Source organism: Anser cygnoides, chromosome 11 (genome assembly GCF_040182565.1).
Source record: "Anser cygnoides isolate HZ-2024a breed goose chromosome 11, Taihu_goose_T2T_genome, whole genome shotgun sequence".
NCBI classification, from domain to species: Eukaryota; Metazoa; Chordata; class Aves; order Anseriformes; family Anatidae; genus Anser; species Anser cygnoides.
This window is the reverse complement of record NC_089883.1, coordinates 17,949,038-17,968,697: the sequence shown is the minus strand read 5'-3', so window position 1 is coordinate 17,968,697 and position 19,660 is coordinate 17,949,038. Positions and strand designations below refer to the sequence as shown.

Genomic DNA, 19,660 nt, shown 5'->3' with positions numbered 1-19,660 from the left:
ATAGCATTTACCTGAATCCTAGGGGGTTCTGTAACTTGAGCTGTAAACACCATAATGGAGAAGTAACTGGAAGGGAGAATGTCTCTTCTACAAACTGCATCCCATACTCTCTTCCCTCCAGGTTAGCAACAGCTTTTGATGTTAAGTTTTATCTTTAGGGGTCCAAAATGGGATGTGAGACTGCAAGATGTTTAACAGTCTGGTGTAAAGCTTTTTGACCTACTATTCTTAGGGGGATAACATTCTCTATTTGTTGAAACTTCAAAAAAAATAATCTTATGAATAATTAGTCTAAGCTTACAATTTTGTTCTGTTCTTCACAAAGATAAGTTCTCCTGTTCCCTCCTGCTCCAGGTTGCTGATATAGTAAAAGCAGTTGGTAACTGCAGTTACAATCAGCTAGTGGAGAAGATAATTTCTTGTAAACAGTCTGACAACAGTGAACTGGTTAGTGAAGGTGGGTAACTTTTTTCTGTTCTTTATCTAATTATCTGCCCTACTGAATCTTAACTTCTTACTTTGAATGTAGGTCATAGTATGTAGCAATATAGGTGTGGTGAGCTGCATGTTATCTACTTCCCCTGGGCAGACAAACAGCACTGTGCTCATCTTAACTTTTCTGATGCAGTTTCTAAAACAAGGATCAACCTTGTTCTCTCGGTATATGAAATGTGCCTTTTAAAAAGATGGATATAACTTTCTTTTATAAAAACGTAATACAGGCAACATTCAGATTTCAACTTGGCTACATATCATCTCCTATAATTATTATATAATTATATACTACATGATGACAAGCAAAAACTCAGTGATACCAGAAGTGGATACGGCATTTCTAAACAGGAGAGGGTTATTTACAATGCACAGGTTTATTAATCTTTCTATTCATTTTCTTCTCTCTGAATGTGTTCCCCTAGATTTGTCGTAGTAAGGGGGCACCTTCGTAGGGAGGAAATTGGGGGGAGGGGGAATAATTTAATTGTTGCATTCAAATTTACACATAGGTAAGTTGATTGCAGGTTTTTACAAGTCAAAGGAGAGGATCTCCCCTTTTATTGTTACTCTATAGTTCAAGGATGTATGTCTTAGTTTTTGGAAGAATTCTTAGGGTTTTATTTGCTTGGCATATTATCCTAATGATATCTCTTGTATTATTTTTTGTTTGGCCCACTTTTACGGGGGTTAGTTACTGAGCAGTGAATGCAGTCTCAGTATTCAGAACCACCTGCTTATCCAGTGCAGAGAGTTAGCAGTCTTGCAGTAGTGTGGTGAGGACAAAACACAGCCCCTTTTTTTTTCCTGTATTTCTTGGCATTAGACCAACTGTATATAATGAACAGTGTCCACATTCCACTACCAGCATTATAACTCTGGGTCTCTAGGTTAAGCTTAGGTTAAACTTGCTTTTAACTCAACCTTAGCAAGACAAAACAGATAAAAATGAATTTGTAGGGTTTTCACTTTCTTTTTTTCTGTCATCACAGCAAATATTTTTGCTTACTTGACATAAAGCGGGTTAGAGAAGATTACCAAGTATTTATATGTTTAGAAGTATGTAACAGACCCATAACAGTATGTATTGCTTTTGTAGGATTTGTAGCTGAGCAATTTCTAAATAACACAGCTACACAGTTGACATACCATGGGCTGTGTGAATTGACTTCAGCTGTCCAGGAAGGAGAGCTCTGTGTGTTCTTCAGGAATAACCATTTTAGCACTATGACCAAATACAAGGTATATTCAATGTTTTCGTTGTTTTTAATTTTGTGAGTTTTGTTTGCATTTCAGAGGAAATCTTGGTTTTCCCTGTCTTGAAAAAGAAATAAATTCCAGTTTGTTCTTGTTAAGTAAGGATGGGCTGTGATGAATATAAGGTCTATCGTGAATGCTACTTGCAATGTATTGATTGCTGTCTTAGATAGGAGGATCCATTATCACTTTAAATCTTACTGTAACTTTTCCCTTTACGTTCAGTTTGTTTCTTGTATTAACTCTTTTTGTGGTTATGTGTAATGATGTAATTTTTCTTATGTGGTTTAAATTTACGTGAGTATGTAATCGGCAAGGGTCAGGTTAATAGATTCGTTTAATTTTTTGTTCCTGAGGATATGGAATTTTTCTCTTATTTGGACCAGGAGGTGAGTAGCTCCATACATGTATCCTGGTGTTCAGAATACCGAATATCTGGGGAAGTTGAGATGAACCATAATATTGGTTCCCTTTGTTAGGGAAGTGATTGAGTCTGAAGATGAGGAGACAAAATGGTGAGAACTGTGGAAGGAGTACTGCAGAATGCTAAAAGCAGGTGACAATTTGAATGTTTCTGACACTCCTTTTTCCATGGACTGTAAAATCTGGCTTAGGCAAGTTTATAATCGCTTATGGAACATCTTTGTTTTTAACACAACTTTGCCTCTAAGGTGATTGTGTATTTCTACATATCTGAGTGTTAGGCAGAACAGGTTGCAATAAAACTGCCTCCTAAGATTTAATCATTCCCTTCTTTTCAGTGATAAAATCATGTATTTTGAAATAGATTTTTCATAGGATTACCATATAAAATCATACATGTAGTTAGATATTTCTCTCAAATGTAAATATAATGAGTTCTTACATTTGTATACAACTATTGAAATTATATGTTGGTTTGTTTTTTTTAAAATAAGACAAATTCCATGGACATCTAATAATGCTAACAAATGGGGGGGGGAAAAAGTATGTGCAGCATACAAAAATGCAGGGATTACTTTTTTTTAAACCATCTATTATTTGGTGACCTCATATGTGAAGGAAACTCTTCCATTTGGCAGTACTAGTCCTTTTTCCCCCCCAGGTGTTAAACTTGACTGTCATATGCTTATCTTTGGTATTTATAACTGAATAACTGCTCATAAACTGACCTAAAGATCTGACTCATGCTATTAAAGAGTGGATTAACTCTTCAAGGAAGTAACACAGCTGTCTTCTAATAACTTCTTAAAGCCATGCCTATAATTTGTTTTAAGTCAATGATGTTCTTGAAGCAATAAAAGTGGTAAAAGTATCTTTCTCTTCCCTTCCTTCCCCCTAACCAATTAAAAAATAAATTAAATATATATGTGTATATTTGTTTTGAGGCAAAACTATAGTTATGTTCCATGATGAAGAAGCTCATTTATGCTACAATTTTTAGAGTTACTGTTTTGCTTCTCTTTATTTTCCTATATCTGCCTTTTGGAATAATTGGTAGTAGTTCATCATGTGAGGCCATACAGGAAACTTTTTTTAATTTAGAGTATATTCCAGATAAAATACTTGTAAATCCTGGACTCAGATTTTTAAATGCTTCACTTTTGTACTGTAACTTTAAAATATAAAATATTCTTTGTATTAAATATGTTCAATGAATATCATGGTATATTTTACTTCTTCGAAGTTGCTATTGTTTTGTAACCCAATCTTCTCCATTTTGAGAAGTTTTAGACCTCTGATATGAGAAGTTTTGGAATATGGGTCAGAAATGTTTCCTCATCATTATGACCTCACTTGCAATTAGTGTTTAGTTTCCATGTTATCTACAGACTTCTAGTTTTTGGGGTTGTCATTTTCAAATGGTTGTTCAACTTTCCAATGATATCTGGTGTGTTGTATGTTACAGGATATAAGATATCAAGAAACTGTCTTAATAAAGACAAATTCTTCATTAATTTATTTTAAAAAGTTAACAGTAACCTTTCCATCTATTTCCTAGTTATTTGCAGTAGCTGTATGACTAACTATATTCTTGATTATCAAGGAAGTCAGAAAGGGATTTGACTTGGGCTTTTAGCCAAGATTAGCTATCCGAAATCTTTGTACTCCAGGATACTCATGAGTGCTAAATGCATTGTTGTCAGAGTTGAGATTTCTCAACTGCTTTACTCTTTTATTAGATTTAATGCTGGCTCTGTAGATTTTTAATGGGTTTGCTTTTATTTCAGAGTTCTAGCAGTAGTCAGCAGTAGCTGTGTTATGGAGAAATGCCCATCAATTATGAGAACTGAAGATGCAACATATGTCAAAAAAGCTGAAGACATAAAACTTTAGGGTAGGAACAAATAGGCTTTCTTCTGCTCTGTACTGGTGCCACATAACAATTATATGATTGTGATTGAGCAATTATTATTTGTGGTGCTGGGTTGAGCAATTTTTTTTAAGTTGCACATTAGTTTTTTCCACATCCTATCTGGTGAGATTGTTTTAGAGGTAATTAATGTTTTCTGTCTTTAAATTTATTATAATATGCATTTAGCTATAACTGCTCAATAAGGTATTATCTTGCAGATATTTTAATACAGGGATGTTGTATTGCAGATATTTTAATTGGGGAGTTGTAGACTCTGGTAACATCCTTTCTGCATATAATCAGAGCTTCCTAGTTCTTACATGTTTAGTTCAAAGAATTTGCAATATTTGTCATTACTTTACACATTATCAATTTAAAAACAGATTTACCAGCACTGCCAATACTTTACCCAATTATATACTGAGTTTAGAGGAGTATTGCACTGTCAGATTGAAGGATGTCTACCTTGCTGTTGGATTACTTACTTTAAAGGGCTATGTTACTGAAATGAGTTATGTGAAAACATGGAGAAACAGCCCAGTACCCTAAATTCCAAAATTTTTGCATGTATAGTAAAAGAATTTGTTCCATATAAGGAAGGGAAGTGCAGTGACTCCTTGCAAACTTTCTTTTTATTTTTTTTGCATTATTACTAACTTAACAGTAACAACATAGGTTTGAAATTCTCTTTTTTTTAATATTAAGTGCTTCTTGAAACATCAGAAATGTAATGTTTATATGTTCATAATAACAATTTTGAATACCTGCCATAGATTAGTAAAGTATGAGTGTCGTTTCATACTGTAAAACAATTTATTAACTCTAAAAATTTATTAACACTGGTAGCTGACCTGTAAAAGGTAATTCTATGCTAGTTATAGGGATGAAGATAATACTTTGGGCTTTGACATACACAATAGGTGAGAAGTTGTTTGTATGGGAATGCTTTTTGAAATATTTGTTATTTTATAAAGAATGTTTGGCTTATGAACAAGAGAATAAGTGAAAGGAAGAAAACTTTTTAATTTGGTCTGCTGCTTTATTAAAATATTTGTTATTTTGAAATATTCCTGTTCAATGCAACATACAGACACCTCTAAAATGTTAATCTTCAGGCAGGTAATGTGATTTTTTTACTTTGCTTTTTTTCCTCACTCAAGGAGTGTCAAATGGAAAGGGTGCATTTAATAGTTTTTCAATTTTAGATGCATCGTTCACTTAAATGATGGAAGTTGAGTAATAAAGTAGCAATAATAGAATGGTGGCAGTGCATTCTTTCAGAAATTAATATAAAAAGTTTTGAAGAAATCTTCCTCTGAAGACTTCCGTTTCCTATTTTTAAAGCTACTGAGGTGATATTACAATGTAACTGAAGATTCACAGATTGCATTTCAGAATAGAGCATCAGTTCATTTATCCACTTTAGGTTATTTAATATAGTCTTGGATAATTAATCCTTCACTATTACTCTTTGAAGAGTTGAATGATAACTGCATGATACAATATGAAGTTGTCACTTCTAATTTGGAAAAGTTCAAGTACTATTTTGATATAAAATTGTGGCATTTTAAAAAAAATCCATAATTTCATATAAGATAAAAGCAAATATGGCAAAGTATAGAAGGTGTTAATGGTAGTTCAGTTATAACAACAAAAGGGAATAAGTATCTGATTTATCCATTTGCCCAAGTACTCATTTAGTCTTTTTCCTGTCTCTTTAATTGGATATTAATAGTCTTGGCTCTTGTGATTATACAGTAATCATTTTCAGCAGTTAAAGGCTGTTGTTTTCTTTTTGCCTTTACTTTTCATAGCTACTAAATATGTCAAATGATAATTCCCTAGATCAAGGAAAAACAGGACTGTAAAGAGGGGATCAGTTTAAGAATGTCTTAGTTCAGTTGGAAAGTTTTTCCCACTGATGTGACTGTGATACAACCTGGCAGTTTTCTTCCTGAAAAGTGACAAGGGATTTGATTTTTTTGAGTATGCATATTGCAATGATGCTCTCTAGGTTTATAAATAAATGTGGGATTTCTGTTTTGATACTCCACATGGGCTTTTGTTCAACTAGAAAATATATTTCGTAGCAAAACCTGCATTTTTTCCTTGGGGAAAAAGATGTCTGAGTTTGCCATAGTTAAAGCAAAATTGTTCTACAGAACAACCCAGTTAGTTCTTCCAGTTTGCACAAAAAAACTTCTGAAATACTAATAGATGCAGGCTGCAGGTGATACTACTTTTTACAAGGCCTCCTTTTCCTGTGTTAATTTCATGAGGAGATGAAGTGATTAAAAATAATGCTTTTAAACTACTTGTTCTGAGGCTAATTACCAAGTTTCCAGTGGTTTAGAAAACTGAAAGAAAAGTCACACACTTGTCCAAGAGCTTCACATATGAAAGACAAACATTTTAAGCCTCATCCTTTAAGGACTTTAAGGTGTAAATGTTCTCTTGGACTTCTGGATCTGAACCTTTGAATTTTATGAAAGTATTTTATGTTGATGTGAATGTGTGTTATTATTTTGAGATTGATCTAATCTATCTGAATGTTTTAACTTCTAGAGATTTTATTATTATTTAAATTGACACCATTTGATTCAGAGTAAAACAGTGTTTACACAGAACAAAAACTGTGCACTTACCATGAAAGGGGCTAAATATTTAAAAGTTTTTTAACAAGCTATATATATCTATATCTATCTATCTATATATATTGCCTTTAACTATGCCAAACTCAGACATCTTTTTTCCCAGGAAAGTACTTCAGGTTTGTTTCCGAGGAGTTATCAAGGTGTTATGTTCATTTCTTTATATTAAATTTTATTTAATATTCACTTTTGTATAATGAAAAAATAAGATGTACAGAAATTAAATGTAGTTAATTTAACAATGAATACTAATATCTGGTCTTCTAATGCTATATGTGGATTCATTTAAATTTAAAACTCACCAAAAAATCTAAATGAATGTTTTACTGGAATGCAACAATTGCTAGGGGGTCATTTATCATAACTGTATATCAGACTGTGAAAAAGCATTTTCATAATTTTACAGGTTTTCTTTATTCTTCTGCATAGGGTCAACTTTACCTGCTGGTGACAGACCAGGGTTTTCTTACAGAAGAGAAAGTTGTTTGGGAAAGCTTACACAATGTGGATGGTGATGGAAATTTCTGTGATTCTGAATTCCACCTACGGCCTCCATCAGACCCTGAAACTGTCTACAGAGGGCAGCAGGATCAAATAGATCAAGTACTGGATTTCTGCCTCTCTATTGTATTTTTGTGTTCGCTGGTGATTATATGTAGTAAATACTGTTTATTTTTAGTCATATGTATATACAGATGTGTACTCATAAAAAATGACTAGAAAAAAATCTTCAGATACCTACATTGAGGTTTTCAAAAGTGCTCCTTTGAAATACTATCCCAACTTTAAGGGAGGAGAAGACTAAGACCAATTCTGAATAGTTTGAAAGGTCTGATTTTAATCTCTGAGAATCCCTGTCTCCAAAGAATTTACTCAGGTGAAATGTCACATCTGCTTTGTATATGGAAACAAGAACAGTACTGTGAAACTTCTCCTCATTTTATAGATTCATTTCAGCACGTTGATTGTCATAATGGAATTTTGTGTTCAGATGCCAACTTTTCTGACTGTAAGACAAGGGCCATAGTAGAATGCACGTGATGGTGGTAATGTTATTCCTAACTATAAGTAATAGTTTCTGGAATTCCAATTGGAGACAAGAACTATTTGTATTAATGCATAAGCATGTAGGAAGACCACTTGGAAATTCTGCTTGTTTAGAATGTAAGATTTATCTTTATAATCACTGTTATTTTTTTAATACTTTAAAATATATATATGAATAAGCAGATGCTTTAAATATATATATGAATAAGCAGATGCTTTAAAACAACAACAACAAAAAAAACAACAACACCTCAAGCACTGTACATCTCTTTCAGTAGAATAAATAAAGTGGTAGAGATAACAGAGCTAGTAAAATCTTGAGTTGCCACTGCTGTCTGTCTGTTTGGATATATCCCAAACTATCTTGATTATTTTCTCCTTGGTTTAGGAGTCAGTGTTCCTCATTGATTATCACCGATTATATACCTCATTGGTATCAACACAGCTCAGTGCAGTGGGAAAAGATGCTCTAATGAGCATAAATCCCATTTTTACTTAGAAATAGCAAATAACAATGAGACAGCATCAAAATTGTTACTTCTACCTTAAATGGGTATGAGCTGGGCACTATCTTTCTTTTGCTGCTGTCCAAGTAAGGGAATTTAAAACGGAAAGCCATTTTTTTAACTAGCTTTTGTGTTTTATATGCTGTGACATAGCTACAGTGAAGGGAAAAAGGCCAAAGTAGAGTTTTTGGCCTTTCTGTGGCTCAGGTTATGAACAGGTTCTGAAACAGAATTTCTGCTTGCTTCTTTGAGGTAGATGGATTTGAAGATGGAGGCTAGGGGAAAAGGGATGATACTGTGTAGCTGCCCTTGCTGAAAAATGTACTTGTTATGACTTGGCTCTTTTCTTTGTGAAAGAGCATTAATAAGCAAGTTTACTCTTTAGGATTATCTGATGGCTTTGTCTCTACAACAAGAGCAGCAAAATCAAGAAATTAACTGGGAACAGATACCGGAAGGAATTAGCGATCTAGAGCTAGCAAAGAAGCTTCAGGAAGAGGAGGACAGGCGAGCTTCTCAGTACTATCAAGAACAAGAACAAGCAGCTGCTCAGGTCCAGGTAAGAAAACATTACAGAAGATGATCACCAGTTTTAGTGAGTATTAACTTAATACTTAACACACACATCTACGTTTGTAAATGTTTCAGACAGTTAAGACTGATGCTGTTTACATTATAAACAGCAAGTAACAAGATGAATATAGGAATCTTAACAAATAGCGCTACAACTTTTGCAGTATGCATGCAGATATGACAGTTGCTGGCACTTAAATACTTCAAAGCATGTCTAACCTAAATCAAAGTTTCATTTATACTGTGTAAGTTGGAGTGATGGGATGAGTTACTACTTAAGATTGCAAAGATTGCATTAAAAATATTTTACATTAATTGCAAAATAGCATTCAAATAGGAGCTTTTCAACAGTAGTCAAAATTGTCTTTGTTTTGTGTTGTGGAAGTTTGTGGTTTTACCTTTCTACATGTTTCAGTCATGATACTTTGTGAATCTATTTTGTCCTGTTCATCCTGAAATTAACAGCTACTGCTGGTATGCCTTCTCTGCTCCCCCTTAAAAAGCAGTTGTGTTCAGAATGCGTGGAAAATATGATTCATGCACATGTATATAAGAAGTTGCCATATAACTGATTTTTGTATGCCAGAGGCAATATTTAAGTTGTCCCGGATTCAGGGGGTTCTTTCCTGCTGGAGACTTTCAAAACACACACACGCTCCACATATTTGTAAATAAAAGCAATCTGTGTGAAGGCCAAGTCTTTGGATTGCCTGTGTCAGTTCAGAACCCTTAACGGACACAGTTGTTAAAAGTGAAACAAGAAATTTCGATGGTTCCAAATTCTGTTATTTCTGCTGCTTATTGCTTACATACAATCATCGGTAACTACTTCTAAGACAAAGACGTGAACAGAGTGAAAGGGGATTTAATTTCTCCTGGTTGCAAAAAGTTGGAAAGAACTGAGGAACCTGCTTAACAAGACTTAACAGCATCCTCTTTTGCAGCTATGAATGAATAGTAGCCAGAATAGATGGCGAATGTACAAACCTTCTGTTGCCTTCTGTCTATAACTCACCAAGTTCTTAAGCACTTCCTAGTCAGAAAAAAGTCTGCTTTACCGCATTTCAGCTGTCGAAAACCATACTTTCACTCACAACTTCTGAAATGTGGATTATGTTCTTATAAAAAGAAATTCGAAAAAAAAGGTACAGTAAATATAGTAGTGCCAGAAAATGTTTGAAGACAAATTCAGATCAGTTGCTTCAATAATAAAATACGTGAACACAATAGAAGAGACTCATAGGACTTTAAATATATTTTCAGTTAATTTTGTTTTTCAGAAATAAGTTTGCATGGAGGTTTTGGAAAATTTTCACTGAAAGACCTTCTACCTGAATTCTGCTGTTTGCGTTAAAGCTGAACTTCTGTGTACTTTAAACTAAATAACACTACAAATTTTTACATCTACAATAACTTTTGCTTGTTTTATTCAAAATGCTATTTTTTTTTCTACATAGCAGGTGCAAGGTGCTCCTTCTTTAGCAAGTGGAAGACAATCTGGGAGCAATGAACGCAAACGTAAAGAGCCTCGAGAGAAAGAGAGAGAAAAAGAGAAGAATAGCTGTGTTCTCTTGTAACAGAAAACGGATTTATTCTGGAGCCAAGTGCATGTCCTCAGAAGCAAAAGCAAGGAGTAAAAAGGAAGACAAACCCGTTACATGCCGCCTGTGCCTGATTACCCCACGGATTTTGTTCACGTTTCAGGAGAGGATGGGTGACTTTGTTACAATCATGCAGACTTTCTTCAAAGTCATAGTGTGTGCTGCTTGAGATGGAATTCCAAATCACAGTTGGATGCGGCTGTGCTTTGAGTTAGTCATAAGTTGTACTGCACCTTGTAGCTGAACACACAGATCATGGCAAGTTTTGTGTCATAGTGACATCCATTACTTATTACATCAGTTAGTAAGCTATTTTATCTTCTGCTCTAAACAAAGGAGGTAATTGGTTTTGTGTAAGACTTTTTTCCTGAAGTCTGTACACTAGCACAACAGAATCCTGTGTTACTTTAATGATAAGAAACTATACCTTAGGTTGGGTATAGTCTCCATAACACAAGAGCCCAAATAACAGATGGGCACTGCCTCCTCAATGTGTCCAGATATTCTCGCTTCTGGATTTAGTACATTTTTTTTTTTGAACCCAGATTTATACTGCATTAGTGCTCTTGTTGCACCCCCTGGCCAGCTTTCTTGCCCCAAAAATATATGACTTGATTATACAAAAATTGTCATAGAAAATGGGGCATTTATTAATGAGCAAGATGAATATTGTTTGCTTTTCTTGCAGTTATAAACTGGGTATGGCAACTCAGATGTTATCAGGGTTAAACAAGTGATTTTATAGGTAATGTTTTTTTCTTTTAGTATTTTTTTCCTCTTGTAGGTAAACTGGACCAGATAATTTTTTATTTATTGACCTCTCTGTATGATAGGCGAATGATGAGAGGAAACTAAGGTCTATAATAATCCTTATTCTAAGAATGCAGAGTTAAAATAACTGTCTGCCTTTTTTTCCCAGAAGTACCTTTAACATGTCCACTTGCATATTTAAGCAAGTGTACTGTAATTAAATACACACTTTTTTGTTTCTAGGTCATATATCTTTAAAAAGCACACTTCCAAAGGGTGAGAGAAAAGCTAGGCTGTTCTCTGAGATTGTCTAGGAAGGTGGTCAGGTGTAATATTTTGTGTTTTAAATCACTAATTTAGTATTTTTGGAAACAATTTTCTAATTTATGGGAACCAAATAAACATGTTGCATCTTACAGTATTTATAGCATACAGAAACGGAATATTCACTGAATTATGAGGGAACCGCAAATCCTCCTCCATTTCCATTAAGTCAATAAGAATTACCTTCTCGCTGAACCTTTTTGATAAGATTTGTATTTCACAATTTGTAGATACTTTTGAAAAAGGCTGCTTCTCCTGGACAAGTTATGATTCATGCTCTAGGCCTGGGTAAGTGCATTAGTATACAATAGTCTAGGACAGCTAAGGCAGCTGAATAGAATATGACATTCCTGGTTTCAGGTGTTTGAAGAACGTCTGTAAGAGAGTGGGTGTTTAAACACAAGTCCACAGGTAAAAAGCTGCTTTACAGTTGCTTTAGGCAGACCTGCTGCGGTGATGGCAACCGGTAATTACATAAAATCTGTTATGAACTTAGAAGGAAAGTTAGACTTGTAAAGGAAGAATGTCTTACTAACTGAAGGGCCAGTTTATATCACCTTTTTCTTCCATGACAATTTTTTCTTTTGTTTTTCAATTTTGTTACACTTTTTTATAATAACAAAGTTATGAATGGTAGCTATCTAATATACAAATTGTAAATGTAAAGATTTCTCTATATTCTTTAGTAAAGTCATACCCAGAAAAGTCATTTTAACACATAATGTATGCAGTTGAGTTAACTTTCTAGGTCAAAGCAAAGGTTGACCTCTTTTTTCCTTTGCAGCAGCCTAACTTCTTCAAACTAATGTGATGGAGGATCACCAACATAATGACTTGTCTACTTTAATCAAATCAGAATATATTTCAATAGTGTCAATAACAAAGACTTTAAGCCAGAATGTTGTTTAAAAACATTCTGTTAATAAGATTTTTTCCAAATTTGTATATTTACATTTATTTATTGCCCTTGAAAAATAAATATGTCGAGCTAAGTGTTTGTTATCTTATTATTTTTCACTGACAGTATTGCAGTATTGACAACTTAAATTATTATTTTTTAAACTTTAACTTGAGCAGGCATTGTGGCTATTCAGAGTATCTTTTTGCCTGAGATACTTGCTCGTATTAGAACAATTCATGTAGCATTTCAACTTTCAGACAGATGTGTCTGAAATCTAATATACTGTAGTGATGGTAATGTTATTTGGTCACAATGGAAGAAAAGTTAAATGTCAGTGCTCATCACAAAGTCTGGACTCCCCAGTAATTCAGTTTCCCTTTCAATAACAGGGTAAGGTTTTCAGGTTATTTGAGATGGCAGGCATGCTATTCAAACAGTTTTCTGTTTATATCCTTTTTTTTCTTTCCACATCTTGGAGCTTTGGGGGAAAAAAAAGATAAAGAATTCCTAAAATTTAGGGCATTGTTCTGCATGGGTTGAGCTTGATAGTGGCAAAAGTTATAAGCAGGTGAGCTTTTTAATATCCAATATGAAGTATGCCTGGAAGATTAATTAACGCCCCACTACAACTAACCATTTCAAAAGTAACTGTCACAGTTGGTGTATAAAATATCTGAAACTGAAAAAATATCAATATATAAAATATCAAAAATATCAAAATATAAAATATCAAAAACTGAATAGGACTGCTTTTATCTGTAGTAGTGAACTTGGAAAACAATGTCAAAGTAATCAGGGAGCACTAGTAAGATGATACATACTTCTGGCTCTATTTACTTCAATTACAGTCTTTTTTTCAAATCTCTTTCTGGCAAAAGGTACAGATTTATATTTTAAATCTGTTTATACAATTTAGCATGCACGTGCTACAAATACCTACGTAACGTATATGAAAGTGTCAGCAAAGTAGAGTAGAACTTTGTTTTCCACTAGATAAAAGCTAGCACAAAAGACAGAATCATAGAATTTTTTGTTGTTGCATTACAGTCGTGAAATAAAGCTACAAGCACTGCCATAGTGTTAAATGTCTTTCTAAAAGGCACTTTGTAAATGCTCAAATCTACCACTTAAGTTACATTTATGTGTAATCTGAAGCCCAACAAAGCAGATCCAAATAAGGTTGTAACATGAGAAGAAATTAGCATTCCTGAAAAGTCACTTAAACACAATGCAAAAAAAAATTTTGTAGCAAGCCATCTACTTAATAGAATAAAGTATATGTTCAGATTGTCTTTACAGAGCTCTTCTTGTGGATCACAGACACACAAGTTGAAAGTGAACCATATGCTCTTCTGTATACACTTGCATTGAATTGCCAGTCAGTCTATGCACTTGCTTGATACTTCACATTATTGTCAAATGTTTCTTCAAACTTGTACACACAAGTTTGTGAAATTTTTTTCCAGTATGTAATAAAAGGCAATTCGACTTTATGAAATTGGATCTTCTGGTGTATTCAGCAGGAAATACTAAAGTAAAATGTGAAGCTGATATACTTTTAACTGTTCTTCTTTCCTGCTACAATAGATCTATAAGCCAAAGCTAACTTATTGCTTATGCTTAGATCAGCTTTATTGCTTATGCTTAGATTAGCTTTTTTTTTTTTTTTTACTATTAGGATGCTTATCATGATTGATCACTGAAGTTTATACAAAGTAGATCTTTAAATACAACATAATGAATTAAGAACTGTATTCATTTTACAACCTTAAGAAGTCTACTTTTATGTAATCTTAAGCAGCAGATAAGTCAGCAAATGCAAGTTAATTGGTGTTCTTGATAGAAAGCATATAAGGAAAATGCAAAAATAAAAAGCCTTAGTTTGGTTGCACTATAATGCTCTTATTTCTCCATCTGTGCTGTGAGAGTAAGACCTTGGTAAAAGGAAAAAAAAATCTGACATTGAAAAGTGTTCATATAGTCCAATGACAACAAATGTCAATGCAGCAACTTAAACGTAGGCATTTTATTTCTTGATTTAGTGCAGTTACTTAACAGTCTTTTAAGCATAACCAGCACTAGACTGGTAGCAGTGTTATTTTGAATGCGAAGTTTTGGTGAGATGAATGACACTCATCCAAATTCATCTAAACAGAAATCTATTTGATGTTAATTTCCATAGTGTTTCCACATACTCCTCCTTGTTAACAGCTTGTTCTTACAGTTGTCCAGTAGAAAAGCAATGTATTTAAGCTCAACTGTCTCTTCCTCTGAAGTAGAAGAAGTGTGGTGGAGAAATGTAGAGAAGAGGCTGGAATATAAAAGGCCTCTATGCTGCCTACTTTTCTTGAGATTGTCTAGGGATTTGTCCTCAATTTTCATACAATCAGAATGGTTTGGGTTGGAAGGGACCTTTGAGATCATCTATTTCCAACCCTCTGCCACGGGAAGGGACATCTTCCACCAGACCAGGCTGCTCAAAGCCCCATCCAGCCTGACCTTGAACACTTCCAGGGATGGGGCACCCACAGCTTCTCTGGGCAACCTGTGCCAGTGCCTCACTGCCCTAATTTATTATGCTGTAGCATAGTAAATATGCTTTATGCAGCATTTATTATGCTGTAGCATAATAAATAGCTGTAGCCATAGCATGTACTGGCCAAACCTCACCTAAGTAAGGCCAGGCTTAATGCAGCTCTAGGCAGCCTGCTCTAGTGGTTGGCAACCCTACCCAGAGCAGGGGCATTCAAACTAGATGATCTTTGAGGTCCTTTTCAACTGAGGCCATTCTATGATTCTAAGTAGTGACCAGCATACATGTTTTGTAATGGGTTGGCAGTGTCTGTCTCTGTACACCTTCTTCTTCACTCTCATAATGCTTCTAGGTTAAGACTAGCTGTTCTGACCCTCTTAAAAACTCAGAACATTTTTAATAAATGTCAGTTGTCTGCTGTTTAATTTTGGTCATTATGTCAGCTTTGTCACTATGAGCTCTTTCTTTACTTGGAGAGTTACCTCTGGAGAACTTGCTGAAACATTAAAGTTCTTTACTGCCTTTAAAGTTACTCTTCTGGTTTGTAGGATTATTTGTGCTCATAGAGAAAATTCATATGTTGAAGTGAACAATTCATTGTGCTTTGAGGCTAAGAAATATAAACATCTAGTTAATTGTCTTTAGAAGTCAAAATACCATGTTTGCCTGCTTGACACAAAGAATTTTCAGCGAAATGTTGTCACGTTTGGGAAATCCATAGGAATATTTCAGATGAGCTTCAGTGCTCAAAAGTACAAACTTAGTTTAAACAGTATACTTTAAAAATAATTTGCTGTACCAATATGAAAATAAAGGAATCTGTTTCTCTAAATGTGTTGATGAAACATGAAATAAGGCACCCAGTGCTTTCAACACTAGTTGAGTCACACATTTAAGGAACCAGGTAGGGGTCTTGCTACAGTCTTGCTGGGGCCAAAAGTGAGTGAAATGTCATTGTCTGCTATAGTCAAACACTAAGCCAAATGCATATAAATCTTGGTAGTAGGTAGGGACGTAAGATCTTTTGTAAGTTTATTTCTTTAATTAATCTTTTGAGAAAGTTAACATAGTGTTAACCTAATTTCAATTTAGGTCCCACCCAGTTTATGATACATACTGTGAAGCTCATAAATTTTGGGAAGTGATCTACCGGTGTCTCATGAGACAGTGCCTTTAGCTCACACAAACTCGGATTCTCCGTAGCAGAATCCAGAGCTCAGTACTAATAGTACTGAATCAATATGGGGAACATGACAATAGGGGCTTCACTGTGTAATAATACGTCTATTCCGAGTATGTAACTGTCATAAGTCCATAATTTATTACATGTACCAGCTATAATAGAGCTAGTATGATTATTTCAGTCTATGCTATAGTTGCAATTCCTTGCTGTGAAAGAATTAGAGAATTAGATGACTGCTTTTCTAATAGGCTTTGAAACTACCTTGAAATGTTCTTTGTAATACTGGATTTTTCAGTCTTGGGGTATTAAACAATGCATAAAAATTTCTGAATAAGAAATGTAATGATTTAACGCATAATATTTTTCTTCTTTTGTAGTATGTTTATAGGGAACGTAGTATTTAAAAATATGTATTTGATTTTGTATAAGAATGCTGTAATTACCTATATATGCTGCAATCACCTTCTAGAACTAACAAACTGCTACATCAGTAACAAGCCTATGTATGCTCTAGAAATTTCACTGGAAGAATTTAATAAATGTTAGGAACAGATTTATTTCTAAATAATATAACGATAAATTCTTTTTTCAACTATGGTTTCTACTGTGCATTCCTACAGCTAACAGTTCAAGGCTATCTTATAGTAACTAGTGGTGGCTAAATTATGTGTTAGGATACTTCTAAACTTCCTGAGCAGTATTGCAATGCTACTATCACTTGTCCTAATTTTTTTTAAATTAAATGTCTGTCCAATCCAACCTCATACTACAACACACAGGCATGAGAAAGAAATTAAAACATGGCATTTCGGTATAGGCTTATGCAAGCCAGTCATTTAATTTATTAAATTTTTGAAAAATCTTGGACAAAATAAGGAATCCAATTTTTTTCAAGGTAAACTACTGTTAGATTATCCTTTGCATTTTTTTCAACAAAAACAAGCTCAGTTTTAAATGTAACCATGTCTTATAGCTTTGTACAAAGCATGCACATTCAGCATTTTATGCCTATTTCCAAGACAACTTTAGTTTCTCTTCAGTATTTTGGTGCCAGGGCAACAACTGGTCTCTTAATTTTAAGGGTTTTATTATTGCAGGTTTACCAGAACCAGAAAGTGCTGTATAAATTGCTGTATAATATACAGTTGGGTTTTGGTGAAGTTCTTTAGATTGAAAGCTTTAAAACAGGTTGTATATGAGGGGAATAATGAACAGTATGCTTTTTTTGGCCAATTGCAGCCTTGTTAGACTTTACAATTGAGTTGTATTTACTGTAGGAAGAAAATTACTGCTTTGGAAACAAAATTCTTCTTTCACTTGTAAAAAATTTAATAGCTGATTGTATTAGACTATTGTAGATAGATACAGCATACCAATGAACCTACCTGTGACTTTTTAAATTACTTTTTTCAGCAATTTGCATTTTTATCTCAAACAGTCATAATAATTACATGTTCATATTTCATATAAGTTGACATCAGTATGCTTGCATTTCTGGATTTCTTACATGCTTTCTCTTTGAGCTTGACCTTTTAAGAATCCATTAAAAAAAGGGACCATAGGTAGCAAGTGTTTCTCCACCTATACTTGGCTAACTCTTGAAATGGCCAGTGCTGTTACGTTATGCTAAACTGTGACTAGTCAAATAATTACAGTATAGACATTCATTAAATAAGCAGGACTGTGCTTTTGGTACAGTTTGTACTTGCAAAATGAAAGCACTTAATAGTTGTTCCCAGATTGCTATCAGACCATATTTGACAAATATTCCCTTCTTGTACCTTTTTTCTCCTATACTGATATTTCTGCAGTGTATAATCACAGTTTACAGGTCGAGACTCAATAAATTTGTTAGTAATACTTAATACAAAAAGTATCTTGTCATTTTCTATAAAAATAACTTCTAAATCTGTTGCTACCTGCTCAGTACTAGATCTTACATTAAAAAAAGTCACAATATGAATACATTATAAGAGATGATTACAGCTACTTTCTTCATAAGGCAGTGAAAAATACTATCAGTGTATGTTCTCCCCAGCCCCCCAGTAAGTGATACATCTTTCCTGTTGAGTGACATGTTTTTGGTTCATCTTTCTTATTACAACTTTCAATTAAAGAAGTTCTTATCAAAGTTTTCCTAAATCTTGTCAATCTCTTATCAAGTGAACAGATGCATAGCTATTATACGTACAACCTTTGATAATCACCTTTAACATATGTAAGCTTGAAGTTAACTACATTTGAAACAAACTGATGAAATTCAAATGAGTCATACAGAAATTGCCCCTCACTCTCCAGCATTGACAAATATTTACCATATTAACTGTCTGAATAGTATTACCAGGAAATTTAAAACTAGAAGTTATTTTAGAGAAGTTCAAAAAGATTTGCTTATTGAAGCAGATCAGTAATGTGTTCAAGATGATATGCTTAGACCCACCAGAATCATGCAATTGCTCAGCTGCGATAAATCAAAAGTTGAGTTGTAAGCCTGTTAATCACCTAAAGCTTATCTTGTATCTCCAAATCTAGTTTTAACAGGAAATACATATTAAAAAGGTAATAGCAGCTACTATAGATTTACTAGCAAATGGAAAAATTAAAATTCTAAAACCTGTGTTTTAGAAGCATGACATGATTAAATCTAGTCCTGCAGTATCATTTGTACCAAAGTGTATGATGGAAATCCTTTTCATTATGATGCTAATTGTAATGGCATGTACAAGATCAACTACTGAATGTTTTGTGTTTTAAAGGCCTTAATTGTTTATATTAATGTTTTTAAAGACTATAAGGAATTGACACTTTCCTTGTAAACTGTTAAAATACTTTTGAACACTTAGATCATTTTCAGAGAAGTCTAATTCTGTATTTTAATACCCCTTTTTGTTGTTGTTTTTTTTTTTTGTACAAGAAACGTTGTTAAATTCTGGTATCTTTAAAAAGAAGTCTGATTATCAACCTCTATAGTCTAAGGTCTTTACCCTTCTGAGATTTATTTTGGTTAATAGTCCTCTGAAAGTCATCATCTGTGAAAAAAATTTGAGCAAAGTGAAATAAACATTTCATTTAAGCATCTAAACTCTTTCATAATAACAACGGTTGGATGAAATAAAAAAGACTGGAGAAGGAAAGAATAGATTTCAATTGATCTAAATACTCTATAAACTCAAAGTTTCTGGTAATTTGTTTTCAGTTAGATTTATCCCATTACTCCTGTTTCAGTACTTTCACTTATTTTTATTCAAGTGAAATATCTACATATGCACATTTTCTTTTAATTAAGCAAAAAAATGCCAAGAATTATTGTTAACGCCTTTAACAGTTGAAATGCACATCTAGACCTATTTACTTTAGGTACGATACAACTCTGGTTTTATTTTTATGACTGCATGTAGCTTTGTCTTCTAAGACTATTAACTTTCATATTTCCCCTGTGATCTATCAGCTATCCTACAGCAAATATTTTGTATATTGTCACTTAAAAGCATGGATTACTGTCAAATT

At 33.7% G+C, this 19,660-nt stretch overlaps 1 protein-coding gene across 1 annotated transcript in view; it reads left to right on the top strand.

Annotated features, from left to right (window-relative positions):
• The window catches only part of MINDY2 (MINDY lysine 48 deubiquitinase 2), a 30,613-nt gene extending 13,880 nt beyond the window's left edge, over positions 1-16,733 (top strand). Inside the window, exons 5-9 of the mRNA XM_048060276.2 lie at positions 355-457; positions 1,592-1,734; positions 7,165-7,338; positions 8,674-8,847; positions 10,319-16,733. Of these exons, the coding sequence (XP_047916233.2) occupies positions 355-457; positions 1,592-1,734; positions 7,165-7,338; positions 8,674-8,847; positions 10,319-10,438 (714 nt within the window). The 3' untranslated portion in view covers positions 10,439-16,733. The remainder of the gene's footprint in view (positions 1-354; positions 458-1,591; positions 1,735-7,164; positions 7,339-8,673; positions 8,848-10,318) is intronic.
• The last annotated feature ends 2,927 nt before the right edge of the window (positions 16,734-19,660 follow it).